This window comes from Petaurus breviceps, unplaced genomic scaffold (genome assembly GCF_028583685.1).
Source record: "Petaurus breviceps papuanus isolate PSGF00001 unplaced genomic scaffold, PetGlider_PUasm1.0 175, whole genome shotgun sequence".
Classification (NCBI taxonomy): domain Eukaryota; kingdom Metazoa; phylum Chordata; class Mammalia; order Diprotodontia; family Petauridae; genus Petaurus; species Petaurus breviceps.
Window position 1 is genome coordinate 8300506 of NW_027185764.1, and position 17895 is coordinate 8318400.

Below are 17895 nucleotides of genomic sequence, written 5' to 3' on the forward strand. Positions count from 1 at the left end.
AAACATAGATAGGTTTGCACGAAATAATGAAGAACAAAACGAGCAGAATGTTGTAATACAACAATATTGTTTTAAGAACAACTTTGAGCAACTAAGTCATTTTGACTATTATAAATAATCAAACTAACTACAAAGGACATAGGAAGGAAGATGCTATCTGCATCCAGTGAAAGAACTGAAAAATAGAAGTATGTATAGAATGATTTTTATATATATATATGTATATATATACATATTTGTATCTAATGGTATCTATCTTTAGGGGGAGGGGGGAAGGAAGACAAATGGTAAAACAAAGAATTTTACACCATAACTTTATTACATATTTTTTAAAAATAGCAAGTTGTACATAATGGTTTCATGTGCAGTCATCTTTTTTTATCCTATGTTATGGAAATGCTTGTTTCATTTCATAAATTAAAAATAAAATATATACAGAAATTTTTAATTTAAAAAAGTATTGGGTAGGACTTGTCAGATCTTGTGATCTGCTGACAAAGCCTGAGGTCACCTCTAGACCAAAATGAGGCTCTAGGAAAGGACTTAATGGAAAACATCAAGATATAGTGGATTCAATGTTGTTCCTAGAGTCAGGGAGATTTGCTTTCAAATTCTGCCTCTAATACCTATGTGCTCTGGGATCATCTGTTCTGCCCCGGCATTTCTCCTGGAGTTGTTAGGCAGCAAACACCATATCAGCCATTCCTCAGTCCTTTCTGAAGCCACACTGGCTCTCGGGTAGATGATCATCTTCCAGGTGAAGGATCAGCCTGTGAAGGAGGACTCTGGCAAGAATCTTGCCAGCAATGACTAAGAGACAGACCCCCTGTGATTACCACAGGACAATTTATTTCCTTTTCCTTCATAGAGGTGGACAATGGAGGCATCCTTGAACTCCTGGGGGATAACCTCCTCTTGCCATATAACCCAGAAAACTTTAGTCAGCTTTTATATGAGGAATGGACCCCCTACCTTGTAAATCTCAGCTGGAATATAATCAGCACCAAGTGTTTTGCCACAGGAAAGGGGCCTAATGGCATTCAAAACCTCTTCTTCAGTTGGAACTTCAGCTAGAGAGGGACTGACTTCAACCTGAAATAAATGGTCAATGACCTCAACATTGATTGATGATAGTCTCTTAAGAACTCTATGGAAGTCTTCAGCCCGTCTCTCTAGGATCATATCCTTATCACTAATCAACGTGGTTCCATCAGCACTGAGTAGTTGAGATGCTCCATAGGTTTTTGGCACATAAATAGCCTCCAGGACATCATAAAAGTGTTTTGTATTGTTACTATAAGCATAAAACTGAATTTCATCTGCCTTCTTACTGAACTGAGGATCCCTCATCTCTCTAAGCTTTGCTTGTACTTTACTTTTGATGGAATGAAATGCTGCCTTCTTAGAGATCGATGAACTATCCTGCTGGTAAACCCCATGGAGTTCTTGTTTTTCATTTAGCAGCTTCTGAATTTCCCCATCATTTTCATCAAATCAATCTTGGTATTTGTGAGTGTTCTGACCCAGATGAGCAAATGCACTGCTATACACCAAATCTCTGAAAGCTGCCCGTTCTTTTTCTGCTCCACTGTTGCTAACCGTGTGTTGGCTCAACTTTCCATGCATGTTAGCAACAAACTGTTCCCATTCAGAGAACTCCAATCTGTTGACATTAACTTTTCTGGTAGTCACTTTGCCTTGGAGATGCTGCTTTTGTTGAATGATCTTTGGAAGTATACTTTCCAGGGATGTGCACATTTATAATGAGGCTGACACATGCATTGCCACAGATGCTCAGTGTTTGGGAGGCTCCAAAGGAAAGCATGGGAGAGAAGAGGTATTAGACTGACTACCAGACTGAAGGTCTACAGAGCCGTTGTGCCTGTGACATCTGGACCGTCTACCAGCACCATGCCAGGAAACTGAATTGCTTCCATTTGAATTGTCTTAGGAAGATTCTGAAGATCCCTGGCAGGATAAGGTACCAGACACTGAGGTCCTTACTCAAACTAAACTGCCAAGCATTCAAACTCTGCTTCAGAGAGCACAATGCTGATGGACTGGCCAAGTTGTGTGAATGTGAAACATATGCTTGCCAAAAAGACCATTTTATGGAGAACTCACACAGGCAAGCATTCACAGGATGGTCGGAAAAAGTGATGCAAGGACACTCTCAAGGTCTCTCTTAAGAACTCTGGAGTTGATTGTGTGACATGGGAGACACTGGTACAGGACCGTTTAGCATGGAGTGCCCCATCAGAGAAGATACTGTGCTCTATGAGCAAAGCCTATTTGAAACAGCTCAATGGAAATGCAAGATATGCAGATTTGGAGAATCCACCCCAAATGTTCTGTGCACTATTTGTGCCTGACCTGAGGTAGAGCATTCTGAGCTCGTACTGTTCTGATGAGCCACAGTCGGACACACTGAAACTTGACTCTAGCAGAGTGATGTCATTTTGGTCCTCTTCAAGAAGGAAGGACAGCCATCACCAACCACCACAGCTCTGGGATCATGGGCAAGTCATGTAAAACCTCTTTTACCCTCAAGTTTCTCATCTGTAAAATAAGGGGCTTGGACTCAATGGCCTCTAGCTTCCCTTCCAGCTCTAAATCTGTGCTCCTGTGGCTTCAGAGGAGGGAACCCCCCCCCCCCCTTAATGATTATTTTCTAGCTCTTGGTGCTTTTTTCTCAAAGAGATATAGAGGATGAGGTAAGTGTGGATGTCTCCATAAGTCAGTTCTTTTGTAGGCTAGATGATACTGACCGAGGTGGTAGTTTGGAGGAGGAGAGGAGGTTGAGAAAGGCCCTGATCCCTACTTACAGAAGACTAAGGTATCTGCTGTCCTGTCGGGCTCCTTTCAGGGTTGGCTTTTTGTCCTGGGAAAGTTCCAGGATTGCAGCTATTGAACTTCAGATGAAAATTTAATTCAGCCAGCCTTCATTAAGGACCTGCTAAATGCAAGACACAGCGCTAGTTACTAGGTATGTAAAGAAGAAAGGAAAAATCAGTCCCTTGCCTTCAGGGAACTTACCAAGTAGGGGATTTCTAGTTATTGGGTAAGACTTCCTTTTATCTCTCTCTAAGCTTGCCAAATGTGTCTCATTGGGAGGTGAGTTCCCTCCCTGGGCTTAGAACTTTGTCATTTGTTATTTCAATTAGCTTTCAGAAAGTCTGTGAAGGTTTGTTTAGATTAAAAGTCTCCCACAAAAGAAGTGAATCTCATTCTTTCAACAATACTGGGCAGTACAGTAGTGAAGTGGTGTTTATATTTTAAAAAGAATTTCTTGTAATGCAATTTAAGGAGTTAAAATCTTAGGCTTAAAAAGAGATGAAGGAATGGGAGCCCAAGAACTTCTCATCAATCAATCACCAAGCATTTATTAGATGCCTACCACGTGCCCCCAAACGGTAGTAGGCTCTGGAGGTCATAAAGACAAAAATTATACCCTGTCCTGGGAGAGGGGGAGGGGTTAATATTCTATCTGATGAATGTAGGTGGGGAAAAAAGAGAGGAATCAGCTCGATTTTCTTTATGCTTGTAATTATGTGTATCTTTTATGACAAAAGAATTGTTGAATGTGTACAACAAAGATTATGCCGCAGGCTCTAATATTTATCCAGCGGTAAAGTAGTAATTTAATCCAGAGGTCACCCTCTGGTGTTTGTCCTTTGTTTTGAAGTGGACCATGACATCAGGAAGATGATGCCATGACTTGCAAGTGAATTGGATTTAAGTGAGGAGGGCTGTGCAAGGTCACCAGCCTCAGTTTCTCCTCCAGAGCCTTCTGGGTCCAGTGGCAAGATATAGATCAGGATGACTGGAGATGGTCCTGACTCACTGGTGTGTGTGTGTGTGTGTGTGTGTGTGTGTGTGTGTGTGTGCACACGCGCGAGCGCGCGTCCCAATCAGCCACTTTTTCTTTCTTTAAAAGTTACCAGAAGAGTACTTTGGTTTTCCTCGGTTAGGGACTTCTTCAGCGAATGAAGGTAATATTTCAAAATACTGACAAAACTACTGATGAGAGTAGAAGGAATTGTAGTTTGTGGTCTCATCTTAAGATGCTGAAAAATATTCTTTCTTGGTTTTCCGAGGCTGTTCCATCCATGCTTACTTCTTTCAGCTGCGTAAGTGATAAGAAACTAGTAACTCCTTATTTCTCTTATGTGACTAGAGATCTTGAGGTGCCGTGGAATCCTGGGCAAGATAAGCTGGAAGCTTAAAGCAAGATCAAAATCTAGGGCTATTAAGACTAAGTATTTTATTTTATTCTCTAAACCAGTGGTATTTGTTCACTCTTGATCTTTTATTTTAAATTATTTCAGCATACAAATAATCTATATTTGTTTCAAGTATTTGCCTGTAACTTAACCTAAACCTTTGTCAATCTCTTATTAATTTAACTGCACAGTCTGTGGGTTGGAAGGGGGCATATATTAAGAGGTGTTGGGGGAAATGGATTTGAGAGGGCAAAATAGTGAATTATTTTATGGAGCTTGCTTGAGCCTGGTCAAAGGAATATAGTTTGTGATTTTTTTCTGGATAGATGTAGTAGAAAAGTTCTTTGTTTCCTTTTAAAAATATGTTTGAGGGCAGCTAGGTGGTGGAGTGGATAGAGCACCAGCTCTGGAGTCAGGAGGACCTGAGTTCAAAGCTAGCTCCATACACTTACTGGCTCTGTGACTCTGGGCAAGATAATAATTTTTGATAGAGGCTTCATTACTAGAAGATAACACAGGTTCCCCCCACTTCCAGTGGGCACACGTGCACACAAACACACACACCCTATGGGAACATTTGATTTTTATCATACTTTTACAGATCTAGGGTCTCATAACTATTGGGTTCCTGTTCAGGTAGACTGCACAGATCCACACCTCCTCCTATGTGACTTTTGCCCATTGTTATCTATAAATGATAACCAGATCACTTTTGTATGGTGCTCTAAGGCCTGCAAAGAGCTTTCCTCATGACACTAACATGTGAGAGTTCAAGTATTAGTATCCCCATTTTGCAGATGGGGAAAGTGAGACTCAGAGGCAAAATGACTTGTCCAGGCTTATATGACTTAGTAAATGTACTAAATATAGGATTTCTAACACAGATTTTCTGATTCTAAATCTAGAGTTCTTCTGCCACATTATCTGGAGGAACCGATTGTAGGGAAGAGAATTTTCTTGATGGTGAACTTTGCTAAAACGTGTTAATAACTAATAGAAATCTATTCCTATTAATACCCAAATTGAAGGAGTCTGGATGGTTCTATCAGAAATATGTGTGAAGGGAAGGGAGCTACTTGGGGACCTCACTTCTCTGGGATGGCCTCCAAACCAGGAGCCCTGGAACTGAAGAACTTTCTCCTTTCTCAGAGGAAGAGAACTTAGTGCCATTTTTTTTGTTTTGTTTTTGCTTTTCTTTGGAGGGGCAATTGGGGTTAAGTGACTTGCCCAAGGTCACATAGCTAGTAAGTGTTAAGTGCCTGAGGTTGGATTTGAACTCAGGTTCTCCTGACTCCAGGGCTGGTGCTCTATTCACTGTCTCACCTAGCTGCCCCCACTTAGCACCATTTTTACCCTCTAAAATAATCTACTTTATTTCGTGGTCTAATGCAAACTCATTCATGGTGTCACAAATGGAGCACAGGGCTTAGGAGCTAAAAGATCTAGGTTAGTTTCAGTGTTGCCATTTCTTTGCCTTGGGACCTTGGGCAAGTCACTTAATTTCTCAGTCTCAGTTTCTTCATCTGTAAAATGGGAATGGTGATATTCATTCTGTCTACTTATAAAGGTAATTGTGAGAATCATATGAATATAAAAGTGTTTCATAATCATAACACGTTGTAGAAATGTGAATTGCAGTGTTGGCTAGGTGGCACAGCGAATAGAGCACTGGCCCTGGAGTATGGAGGACCTGAGTTCAAATTTGACCTTTGACACTTAACACTTACTAGCCATGTGACCTTGGGCAAATCACTTAACCCCAACTGCCCTGCCTTACCCCTTCAAAAAGAAAAAAAAAAGTAGCTATGTTTAAAAAAAGAATTGTGAATTGCTGTATTATGAATTGCACTGGGTTGGGTTTCCTACAGTATTTAAATACCTAATATGTGGCTACTAATCAAAAGGTGTATCTTTAATCAATTCTTCTCAGAAATTACCCTCTTGTTCTAGTTGCTTAAAGTGTAAAAATACATTCCCAATTCCCTTCATCTTTGTATTTACAAGCACTTTAAAGTACCAGATCTTATCTAATTTAGACCCTGCTATTTCCTATTGACTTGATTTGTTTCTAGCCTCCAACATAATTACTGTACTTAAGACCATTGAGACTCCTTCTGGATATACTAAATTTCACTTTTTTTAAAAAAAGCTCTGCCTCTTAATGAGAGGTTTCCACTGACACTGAGAGAGCAAAATTCAGCTGGAATGTGTGTGATTACTCCACCAACATCGAAGAATCTACAAATTGGGCAGCCCAAAATTTATTATTAAAGACTCCCAGCAAGAATCTGGAGAGGGATCCTTCTTTCTTTCACAAATATAGAATAGTTTATAACAGAGCAGCCCAAAGATTTTCCCCCCTAGCTTTCAAGGAAATAAAAGGGGAATTGGGATGGGGGGGGGGGGGGGGGAGTGGATGGCTATTTAAATTGTTGTTGTCTAGTATTCAATCAATCACATTCTGAGACCCCAACTAGAGTCATCAGGGGTCTTCTGGAAGGGTGAAAGGGGAGTTGAGCACATCTGGCTGGGGATATTACTGGGGCTACACACCGCAAGCTCTGGTATTACGGTTCTTCTTCCCCTAGTCCCAGACTGAATGGTCAACTATCAATTATTTTACCCAGAGCAAAGGCTAAAAAAATCTGTAGCAAAGAAAAATCCAGCTGAGGAGAGAGGAGGCAAGACCACAAAAAGAGAGACCTTAAATCTGGATGCCACTTACCCTTTAAGTGAGATGTGAGGATGCACAAAGAGGAAGAAAGAATTGGACATGGCCAGAAGGGAGATCACCTGGGGCTAACTAAGTGTGCTAAGCTCAGTTATTATTCACTCATTGAAAAAATAAAGACTGTCACCTTGATCTAAATGCCTGCATACAGGAACAAAGCTCTGGTCACAATGGCTTAGTTATGGATCTCTCCCAGCTACTCCTTCCTTCTCTGCTACCTTTGCATTGATCAAATCAAGTCAACTAGCATTTATTAAATATGTTCTATGTGCAAGCACTGTGCTACTGGCTGAGGATAAAAAGTGATCATTTTCTAAAGGGGGAGACAACAGGCAAACCCCTCTGTACAAACAAGATAACAGACATTATACAAATGGAGGTAATCTCAGAGAGAGAGGGCTGCTAAGAGGTGCCATAGAGTGCCAGTCTTGGAATCAGGAAGGCTCATCTTCCTGAGTTCAAATCTGACCTCAGACACTTAGTAGTTGTGTGGCCCTGGGCAAGTCACTTAACCTTGTTTGCCTCAGTTTCCTCATCTGCAAAATGAGCTAGGGAAGGAAATGCCAAACCACTCCAGTTATTTCTGCCAAGAAAACTCCCAAATGGGGTACAAAGAGTTAGTCACAACTGAAAATGACCAAACAACAAAAAATCTCAGAGAGAAGGTCCTGATATATTAAGAAGGATGGGAAAAGGCTTCTTTGCAAAAGGTGGGATTTTAGTGGAGTCTTGAGGGAAACTAGCAAGGTCAATTTTACATTGTTTAAGCAGTGGGGTACAGTGGACAGAATTCTGGATTTAGCATCAATTGACCTAGGTTTAAAATCTGGCCTTATCACTTAGGGGATTTGTTGCTATTGTTACTTATGGGACTATGGACAAGTCTTTTTATTTCCTCTAGGACTCAGTGCCTTATGTGTAAAATAAGAGTTGGTCTAGATGGCTTCTGAGACCTCTTCTTGGTCTAAGTCTATGGTCCTATAATCATTTCCTCTCCCCTTCTACTCTGCCCAAAAATAAAATTCTAGATCTTGAAGATTCTGGCACTACCCTTTGTTTTGGGGTGTAGGTCTGCTTTCAGTCATGGGTTCTTCCTTACTACAGCTTCTTCTTGTAAAACAAATGTGAAGTTTTCTCTTGGAATTAGTTGAAGACTTAGGTTTGAATCCAGGTCCTTGCCACCTGTGAGACCTGGGGCAAGTCATTTCACTTTTTCAGTTTCTTCATCTATAAAATGATGGGATTGGATCAAGTTTTGAGTCAATCACCTGTAGTCCTGCTGCTGGGGAAGGCTGAGGCCGATGCATCTCTTGAGTTCTGAGGTTCTAAGCAGCAGTAGGTGTGAAAGCTAATGAACTGTCCACACCACCACCATGAGGGCATCTTCCTAGAAGCAGCTGCCTAAGGAGAGGTAAGGTAAAGATTATGTATGTATTAGTATTAAGGGCAGTCTGGGAGTGGCCACTGTGTTTCCATCTTGGGTAAAATAGGAAGACCTGTCTCAAAAAGCAAACAAACAAAAAATGAAAAGGTGGGCCTAGCAGCACTTAAGCTTTTTCCACTTGAGATCCCTTTTTTGCATTCCTGCAACATTTGTTGGTACTGTGTGGCATGACGACATGCGTAGTGAAAAGTGAAAAGTGCACATGCTTTGTGTTCAGAACCGAGGCTACAGTGCCACATGGGCAAGTGCTGCCAGAAACACCATGGATTCATTGCTTGTTTGATTTTTAATTAATTTTTGGTCATTGCACATTCAGAAACCTTTCCTGTTGCCAAGTTTTTCACCATCCACATGGAGTCACAACCCGCAGTTTAAGAAGCATGGGCCTTGAAGACCTCCAAGATCCCTGCTGGCCCTAAGGCGATGATCCTTTAAGCTGGTAAATGATGTCTTCATTTCTGGGCTTGGAGTCATTAGCTCCTGAGCTGGTACTGTAAACACAACCTTCTTCACCTACCATTCATTTCCCTGCATTATTTAAGCTTTGACACACTACTGGGAGTAAGGCTAATTGCAATGCTGGAATTTTTCCTGAGTTTTCATGAAACCTCAGTGTTTCTTTAAATAGGACAAATGATTGTGATGTGCTATTCTCGATACAGAATAGAAATACCTTGTTAAAGGCTGGAAGTCATTCAGAATTCTATTCACCTTCCCATCTGGGGCTGAAAATGATGACTAATGTAGCTTTGGTAACTATGTGATTATGGAAACCTTGTTAAGGTTGGCTACTGTGGCATGCTCAGCCTTTGTGTCTTCCCTAATGTTTACCTTGGAAGCTAGCATGTAAGTGAGAGGGGTGCTCTAAGCTAAATTTCTAATTAAATAACAGAGTTTACCAAGATGTAGCCCAGAATTACTTTGTGGGCTATTTGGCAACCTCTCGGGAAAGGAGAAACCCCATTCCAGAGGGCACCAGTCCCTTGCCTTTGAGGTAAGGAGAGAATACTCCATTCTTTCAAGTCTCCAGCCTTGCTGCTGCTGCTGCTGCTGTTTGTCCTTTGTTCTCAAAGACGACCAGACATCAGGGAAGCAATACTAGGACATGCAAGTGAGTTGGATTTAAGTGAGGGAGGTCTGTGCAAAGTCACCTGCCTCACTTTCTCCAGGAAGTAACAGCATTCCATGGAGCTCTAGGACTTCCTCCTTTCCAGGGAAGAGAAGAAAGGGCCATTCCAGCAAGTCTCCTGCCTTGGGGGAAGGGGGGTGATGACATTCCTATGTTTCCTAACACTTATCCCCTTCACCTGAACCCTTGAGAGAATTCCATCCTGAGATCAAGCCCCTATGAACTTTAAAAACCTATCTGAACTCATTCTTCAATGATTAACAAACTCCACCCCAAACCCCAAACACACACACACACACACACACACACACACACACACACACACACACACACACACGCCCCACCTTTTCCTCCTGAGCCAGGGATTCTGAACTCCTGGCTGTCATCATTCAAAGATGGTTCTCGGTCCCCCACTGCCAGATCCCTTATTCCTACTTCCTACTCCTTTAACCCCAACAACGTCCCCCTCTGAAGTTACCTCCTTCCTACTGTGATCTCTAGAATGCCTGCTCCACAGGTAATACACTTGCTTTCATATTTTCTTTTTCCAGTCTTTCCATCCTCTGGCTCTCCCTGAGACCTGCTTCCCTCCTGATGATATCACCTCCCTTTCCAGCTCTGGCTGTACTTTTTAACTCATTATCCTGACTCACTTGTTTGTCCTTTCTCAAAGAGGACCATGACATCAGGAAGTGGTAAGTTGCAAGTAAATTGGATCTAAGTGAGGGAGGGCTCTGACTCAGTTTCTCCTCCAGAGCCATCTGGGTCCAGTGGTAAGATATAGATCAAGATGACTAGAGGTGGCTGGCAACTCAATGACAGAGATAGGAAAGTTGAAATACTTATTCCCCAACACCACTTCTAGGCTCTCCCTCTACCATTATCCCTCAGTAAACTCCCTCCTTTGACTTTCACTCAAATCCTATCTACCACTGTGGGTGTGTTGGTAAATGTTTAACCGCTACTTCTGATGAGATAATACACACTGCATCATTAACTTTCTTGAGTCTAAAACAAATAAGACCTTTAATGAGCTAGCTGGTTCCAATACACCCTAGTTACCTGTCAATCAATACTCTGGGAGGTGTCTACTTACCTCCAGGACCCTCCTTCCACTTCTTTCAATGAATTCTGTGTGTCAGCTCTCTCTTTCTCTTCTCACTTCTATACTCTTTCACTTGGTGATGTCATCAGCTCCCATGATTTCAATTATTACCCCTGTACTGCTGATTCTCACATCTACTTATCCTAACCTCCTACCTAACCTGTCTGCTGACTTCCAGAATTGCATCTCCAACTTCCTATTGGACATCTCAAACTAGATGTTCATTAGATATCTTGAATTCAACTTGTCCAGAACTGAACTAGTTATCTTTTCTCCCTACCTCACCCCCAAGTCTTCCTCTCTTCCTTACTTCCCTGTTACTGTTGAGGAGTTGTATTGTATTGTATAGCACTTCTTTTGGGAGGTCTTGCTGAGCGCTTTTCAGGGCTGCTCATCTAGCTTTGGTGTCCACCTTCATTCAGCTCTCACCTGTGGCTCTAAGAAGCTGTTGCTTGGCCACACCCAGGTAAAACCATCTTGACAGATGGGCTAAACAGGGTGGAGGGTAACTGACAGGCCTGAAATCTATCAATGAATTAGGGGGATGTCTACTCCAAGCATGTGAAGACTTCCCCCTACAGAATGGGTGGATGGGAACAATTTGTTTCAACAGCCTGGAAGGTGATGCAGGCACCATGGGGTACTTAGAGCTTGGTCAGACACTGAAGACACCCGTCCTTCTGACTTTTGTCTTGATGGGAATTCAAAGACTCAGGAAGAAAGAGTGAGTCTGAAGACTTTGGGAAACTCTGCCTCACTTAAATTCAGATCATCCTGTGATGTCATTGGTCCTCTTCAAAAAAGAAGAATGAACAATGTTGATGTTGAGAGCACACCATCTTTCTAGTCAGCCAGGATCCCAAACTAGGTATTGTACAAAGTCAGCTACTGGGACAGTCAAGTGACCTCCATGTTTTAACTTTGTTCAAACGTTGGCTACCAGTGCTCAGTCAGCCTTCAGGAGAGAGTCACTTTAAGACTAATTCCTTCTCCTGCAGACTACCCCCATAACCTGAGGACTAATCCCATCTCCTAATGATGCTATAAAGGGAAGGAGCTGAGACACAGGGGGCATCGAGGTGACTCAGTGGATAGAGTGCCAGGTCTGGAGTCAAGAAGACCTGAGTTCAAATGTGGTCTTAGACTTTCATCAGCTGTGAAACCCTGAGCAAACCACTTAATTCTGTTTGCCTCAGTTTCCTCATCTGTAAAATGCAGTTGGAGAAGGAAATGGCAAGCCACTCCAGTATCTTTGCCAAGAAAACTCCAAATGGGGCCCTGAAGAGTTGGACATGACTGAAAAGACAGAACCAGGAGACACTAATCCCACCTCTTCATTGAAAGGTCTGTCTATCAGAATTGTCTTATCCTCATATGTAAATTGTGTTGCTTCTATTTAATCAAAGCAGCTAGGGGGAGGGGCACTCCCACAACCTTAGGGCCAGGATTTTCTTCTAACAGGGTCATCCTAGACTGCTCACTCTCTCACATTGTCCCTATACAATCTACGGCCAGGGCCTGTCACCCTTGTAGTTTCTCTTGTATTCCCTTGTTTCTCCCCCTTACTGACACTGGTTGAGCCCCCCCATCGCCTCATGGACTATTGAAACAACTTGCTGGTTGGTCTCCCTGCCACAGTCTCTTCTCAATCCTCTATCCTCTACTCAACAATCAAAATGACCTTACTAAAGCCCATGTCACCTCATCCCATACTCAATAAACTCTAGTGGCTCCCTATCACCTCCAGGATTAAATATAAGATCTTCCATTTGGAATCCAAAGCCCTTCATTATCTGTGCCCCACCCTCACCCCATATGCTTAGCTTTCTAGTCTTCTTATACCCGTCCCAACATCTCCCAGTGACACCAGCCTCCTTGCTCCTCAAACAAGACGCTCTATCTCCTGATTACAGATGTCTTCCCCGTGGCTCTTCCCCAGCTCTCCTTTCTCATCTCCCTCTCTGGGTCTTCCTGACTTCCTCCTCCCAGCTAAAATTTCACCTTCTCGTACTCCCTTCGGCAGCATATATACTAAAATTGGAATTATACAGAGAAGATTAGCATGGCCCCTGTGCAAGAATGACACTCAAATTTGGGAAGTGTTCCACATTTTTTGGAATTCAAGGGATTGTGAAACGGAATGCTGTAAACTAAAAGTAAATAAATACATTTTTTAAAAAAGGAAAAGAAAAAAATTTCACCTACAGAAAATTCCTAGTGCCTTCCCTCTGTTGATTATTCTCCATTTATCCTACATATAAATTGTTTGCACATAGTTATTTTCATGTTATCTCTCTCATTAGACTGTGAGCTCCTTGAGAGTTGGAGCTGCCTTTTACCTTTTTTTGTATCCCAAGGACTTATTCTAGTGCCTCCCACATAGCATGTTACATGAGAAATATGTAAGTCTTTTATTATTCCATCTGTCTTTCAGCCTTACAACCCCTAACCTTGTTCTTCATCTTTACTATGCCTCCCAACCCCTTACCTCTCACTTCTTTTCCATCCATCACCTCTTCTCACCCTACTGGCTATATTCTCTTCCCTTCTCTTTTCTAATCCTTTGATGGACTAGCCCCACATGGACTTTTTCTCTCTAGTCTCTTGCATCCTTATCCTATCACTAATCATGTCTTTCCAAGCTTCAGCCTTGAATTATTTCTACCATCTGCTGCCTTTGTTTCTGTTCACATGCTACTGAACTGAGCTCAAAAAAAAAAAATCAAAAACTGGGCTGAGTCCACCACAAATTTATTTTATGAAAAGCAATCCTCTTACACAATCCTAACTGATTCATTATCCCATTCAACCACAACAGTTATTCTAAAGCTTTTCATTACTCCTCAGTCCTCCCATGGCTCTTCCTGCCCTTGCCCTAAGAAGTTTGCTTCATAAATTACTGAAAAAATTGAGTCCATTTGCTGAGAGTTCTCTCTTCTCCCCTCCTCATCTCACATCACTCAGGTGTTTTCCTGCACCTCTCTGTCTCACATGAAGAGATGGTCCTTTTTGCCAAGACAAACACTTCAAGTGTTCACATCCCATCTTTTCCAACAGATTGCTCCATCATCCTCATTGTCTCATTAAACTTCTATTTCTCCTTGTCTACAGGCTGCTTTCTTGTTGCATACAAATATATCAATGTCTCTCCCAGCCTTAAAAAATTCAACCCACTTGATCCATCCATCTCTATCCTATATCTCTCCTCTCTTTCATAAGCCAGCCCTGCCTACCTTTCCAATCTTCTTATACCTTATATGACTCATCTCCTCCACATACTTTGAGATTCAAGGACCCTGGCCTCTTTGCTATTCCACAAACAAAACACTATTCTTGGCTCTGGATATTTTCTCTGGCTGCCCTCCATGTCTGGAATGCTCTCTCTCCTTATTTCCCTGCTTCTTCAAGTCCCAGCTAAAACTTCCACCTTCTGGAAGAAACTTATCCCAGGACCTCAATACTAGTGTCTTCCCTTTGGGATTACCTCTAATTTTCCCTGCATGCATCTTGTTCGTAGTTGTTTGCATGTTGTCACCCTCAATTAGAATGTAAGCTCCTTATGGGCAGGGATTGTTTTTGTATTTCTTTAGCACAGTACTAAGAACATAGCAAGCACTTAATAAATGCTTCTTGACATGACGATCTGTGTAAAATAAGTTTGCTCCTGTCATTATGAGCACGAATCCTGGGTCATAATTATTTCTGTGATCCTCTGATCTGGACACCACATTGTGATGTTGGTCACTATAACATATAACCTGGGATGTTAAGTCTGCTAGCTCGTCTCAGGACCCTCCCACCGCATCCTCTGAAATTCTATCTGGTCATCTTTCCTGTTTCCAGTCACAAATTTAGCATTGCTTCTTAAATGGGTTTGAACAACTTCTGCTTAAGAGCTATTTGACTCAAAGTAATAAGATCCTCTGAGTTATTGACATGAATACATGTGTATTTATATAAATATATTGTTTTACAATTATCTATATTTTCATGTTATTTTTATCTTATTAATATATTAATATTACATCACACACTATTTTATTATCTATTATAATTAGTTTACTTATATTTGTCAAATTATTATTTTATATTTTATTAATAGATTCTACATTATTTTATTATTTATCACAGTGTAATGCCAAGCAAAGGCAACTTCCCAAGGTTCAAAATACCAGCATAGGTGCTCTCCATTTTATTCAGTGACAAATTAAGAACAGAGAGAATCAACATATAGCATAATTCAAAATACAGCATTCACCAAGTGTGATTCAATAATCTCCAAGTACTACCCCAACCCTGGACATTATAATTCATTTAATCAATCCCAAAGACCCTCTTCTAAGCACTACTCCACCCCTAGGCTGTACATTCATTTAGTCCATCACAAAGCCCCTCTTCTCAAATGGAGATTAGTTTCCAATCATAAGTAAAATACATCCATTTGTTTAATCACAGAGCACAAAAAAGTCAAAAGTTCCCCACCCTTGGATTACAATTGAATCTACCCCAGAGTTACAACAAGCCTAAGCACAGCATTTAATACCCAAAGAGAGGTCTTTTCTTCACCTTGACCTGAGGTAAGGTCTCAGCAATCTTTGTTCCTGGGGAGACAAAGCTTAGCAAGGCCACAAGATACATTGCCAGTGTCTTCATTAATTCATTCTCTGTCTGCAGAACAGTCTTAGGACCCCTGAAAACATTAGCAAAACCCCCTTCCAAGATTTCTGTAAACATACAACAAGAAAATCCTTCTTCAGGGCTTCTCAACCAACAGCCAGGTTCCAGAACCTCTGCAACAACAGGACTATCCTTCACCAGTGGACAGAATTCACTCTCTGTCTGCAGAACAGTCTCAGAAGTTCTGAACCAACAGCAAGGTTCCAAGACCTCTGCAACAATAGGACTGTCTTTCACCAGTGGACAAATCTGGCAAAACAACATCAAAACAGACAAAGTACCAGCATAACAGCCATGTCTCCTCAGTCCTTGGCAGCTCTGGGTGGCAACTCTCAAAAGTCCTGGGCAATTCAAACTGGCCCTCAGCAATCCTCTCAGTCTCTCTCTGCCTCCAAGATGCTACTACCAAAAAGTTCTTCTGCCTCTCTCTTTTCTTGTGTCTCTCTAAATTTACGTCACCAGCTCCTCCCAGTTCAGCCCTCTCTTTTCACGTCAACAAGTCCATCCCACAAGTGGGATTCACAAGCTCTGGGTTTTAACACAATCAGATCAAAAACCAAGCCAATACAGGGGGATCTTTAAATTCCATTCCTATTACACACAGTCATCTATGTTTATATTTGTCATGTTATTATTTATTCTTTTTATTAATATAGTATTATACATTGTTTTATTACTATTGTAATTATTTGTATTTATATTTGTTATGTTATTTAATTCTAGAAATATACTCTTTTATGCTGAGAAGATTCAGGGAGTTTTCCCACTTTGTTTTGAGAACAAGAAATTAGAAAGAACACTACTGATATTGGCATTTAGCAGATCTGAATTAAGGATCCTGGCTTTATGATGTTGGTCAAGCCTCTTAATCTCTGTGAGTCAGTTTCCTCATCTGTAAAGTAAGGACATTGATGCCTAGGTTTATTGTGAAGAAAGTTCTTTGCAAGCCTAAGAGCCCTAAGTAAATTATTCTCATGGAAATTATACATTTCAGTAAGTTAGATAAATCTGACATTTTTAAAAAAACTTTACAAATCAGAAGGGTGACATGCAGTTCACTTTTGTGGATTTTATTTCTAATTAACTAATGAGGCAAACAGAATAGTGGCCAGTGTGGAATTTCAGAAGGCAAAGAAAGAGGAACAGATCTTGTGAAAAAGAAACATGTTTAATACCCTTCAATCACTCCTTTATGAGAAACAGTCTGATCAGGGGAGTTGGAAGATGTGAAATGGACCTGTGGTGAGTCATCCCAACTTAGAGGATAAATATAATCATCTCTGGTCCTGAGATCAGAAAACTTAGATGAGAGTCCTGACTCTTACGTTAATGATGATGATGATGATGATGATGATGACAACAATGATAATTCATGTTCATATGGTGCCTTAAAGTTTACAAAGTGCTTTATGTGCACTGCCCAGTTTCAGCCCTTCACTAGCCCTGTGAAGCACATGCTATTATTTTCACCTTCATTTTACTGATGAGGGAGCCAAAAGATGAGGGGACTTGCTTAGGGTCACACAGTTACTAAATGTCTGAAGCAGGATTCAAACCCAAATCCTCCTAAAACCAATCCCATTTCTTGACCCACTGTGCCATACTGTCTTTATTTTCAGTTTAAAAATAGGGATAGTCATACATCTATTTAGCTGTTTTACCTTGGGCAATATCTTTAAGCCTCAGTTTTGTCATTTGTAAAATGGAAATAATACTTGTACTACCTACTTCACTGAGTTTTTTGTAAACCTAAAGATGCTGTAATGAATTGGGAGTTGCTATTTTAACACTTTCTCATTCTCAGCTCTTTAAAGGAATATACATGTATGGAATGAAAGTAAGAATGGGAGAGAGGTTCATGGGAAAGGAAGAGTCATGGTACTTATCCTCACACAATGAAAAAATGGAAATCTGTCAAACAAACTGTACCACATCTATGGCAGAGTTTACTTAGAACTCCATAAAGTTAGTGTTTGTATCAGAGCCCCTCCTCCCAAAAGTGGCTTTGGGGCCTAGGGAAGGAAGTTGCCTTTGGGAGGTGACTTTTGGCCATTGTGAGCCAGGCAGCAGGAAACAGAAAACCTTTGCTTTGTGCATGCTCAAGGCAGAAAAGTAAAGGAGGATCTTCTTTCTTGGTTGTTCAGTCAAGTTCATTAGGGTAGAGAAAGAAACTGGAAGTGAAAGTAGGTATTTCTAGACAGAGCAAAGGCTGTATTCACTTGGTGTATTCTTTGGCGTTTTATTTTTAAGGAACCTGAATAGTGCAGACCAGGTGCAGAAAAAAGTTAGAAACCTCAACACATGCTTCCTTTCTCTCTTTATTCTCTCCCTAGGCAAGCTCACCCATTCCCGTGGATTCAATTATCTTTATCCTAATGAATCCCAAAGATTCAACCTTAATCTCTCTTCTAAACTCCTTTCTTACATCACCTACTGAACGTTGTTACCTCATGGGCATCTCAAACTCAACGTGTCCACAGTGTGATTATATCTGCTACCATGCAGCCCAACTCCCTGTTTAATTGGGATCCTCCCAGGCAACCAGGTTTATGAGCTCTCAGTCGTGCCGGACTCTCCAATCATTCA

The 17895-nt window shown here is 41.2% G+C and overlaps 2 protein-coding genes and 1 non-coding gene across 3 annotated transcripts in view; 2 read left to right on the forward strand and 1 right to left on the reverse strand.

Annotated features, from left to right (window-relative positions):
- Window positions 1-17895, reverse strand: part of ARPC1A (actin related protein 2/3 complex subunit 1A) — a 341638-nt gene that overhangs the window by 173017 nt on the left and 150726 nt on the right. The window lies entirely within an intron of this gene.
- KPNA7 (karyopherin subunit alpha 7) overlaps window positions 1-17895 on the forward strand; it is a 49339-nt gene that overhangs the window by 20110 nt on the left and 11334 nt on the right. Inside the window, 1 exon segment of the mRNA XM_069085338.1 lies at window positions 16402-16525. Coding sequence (XP_068941439.1) covers window positions 16402-16525 — 124 coding nt within the window.
- LOC138159253 (U6 spliceosomal RNA) lies at window positions 12640-12746 on the forward strand. The gene has a single exon (XR_011167852.1). It is a non-coding gene; the product is annotated as a U6 spliceosomal RNA (small nuclear RNA).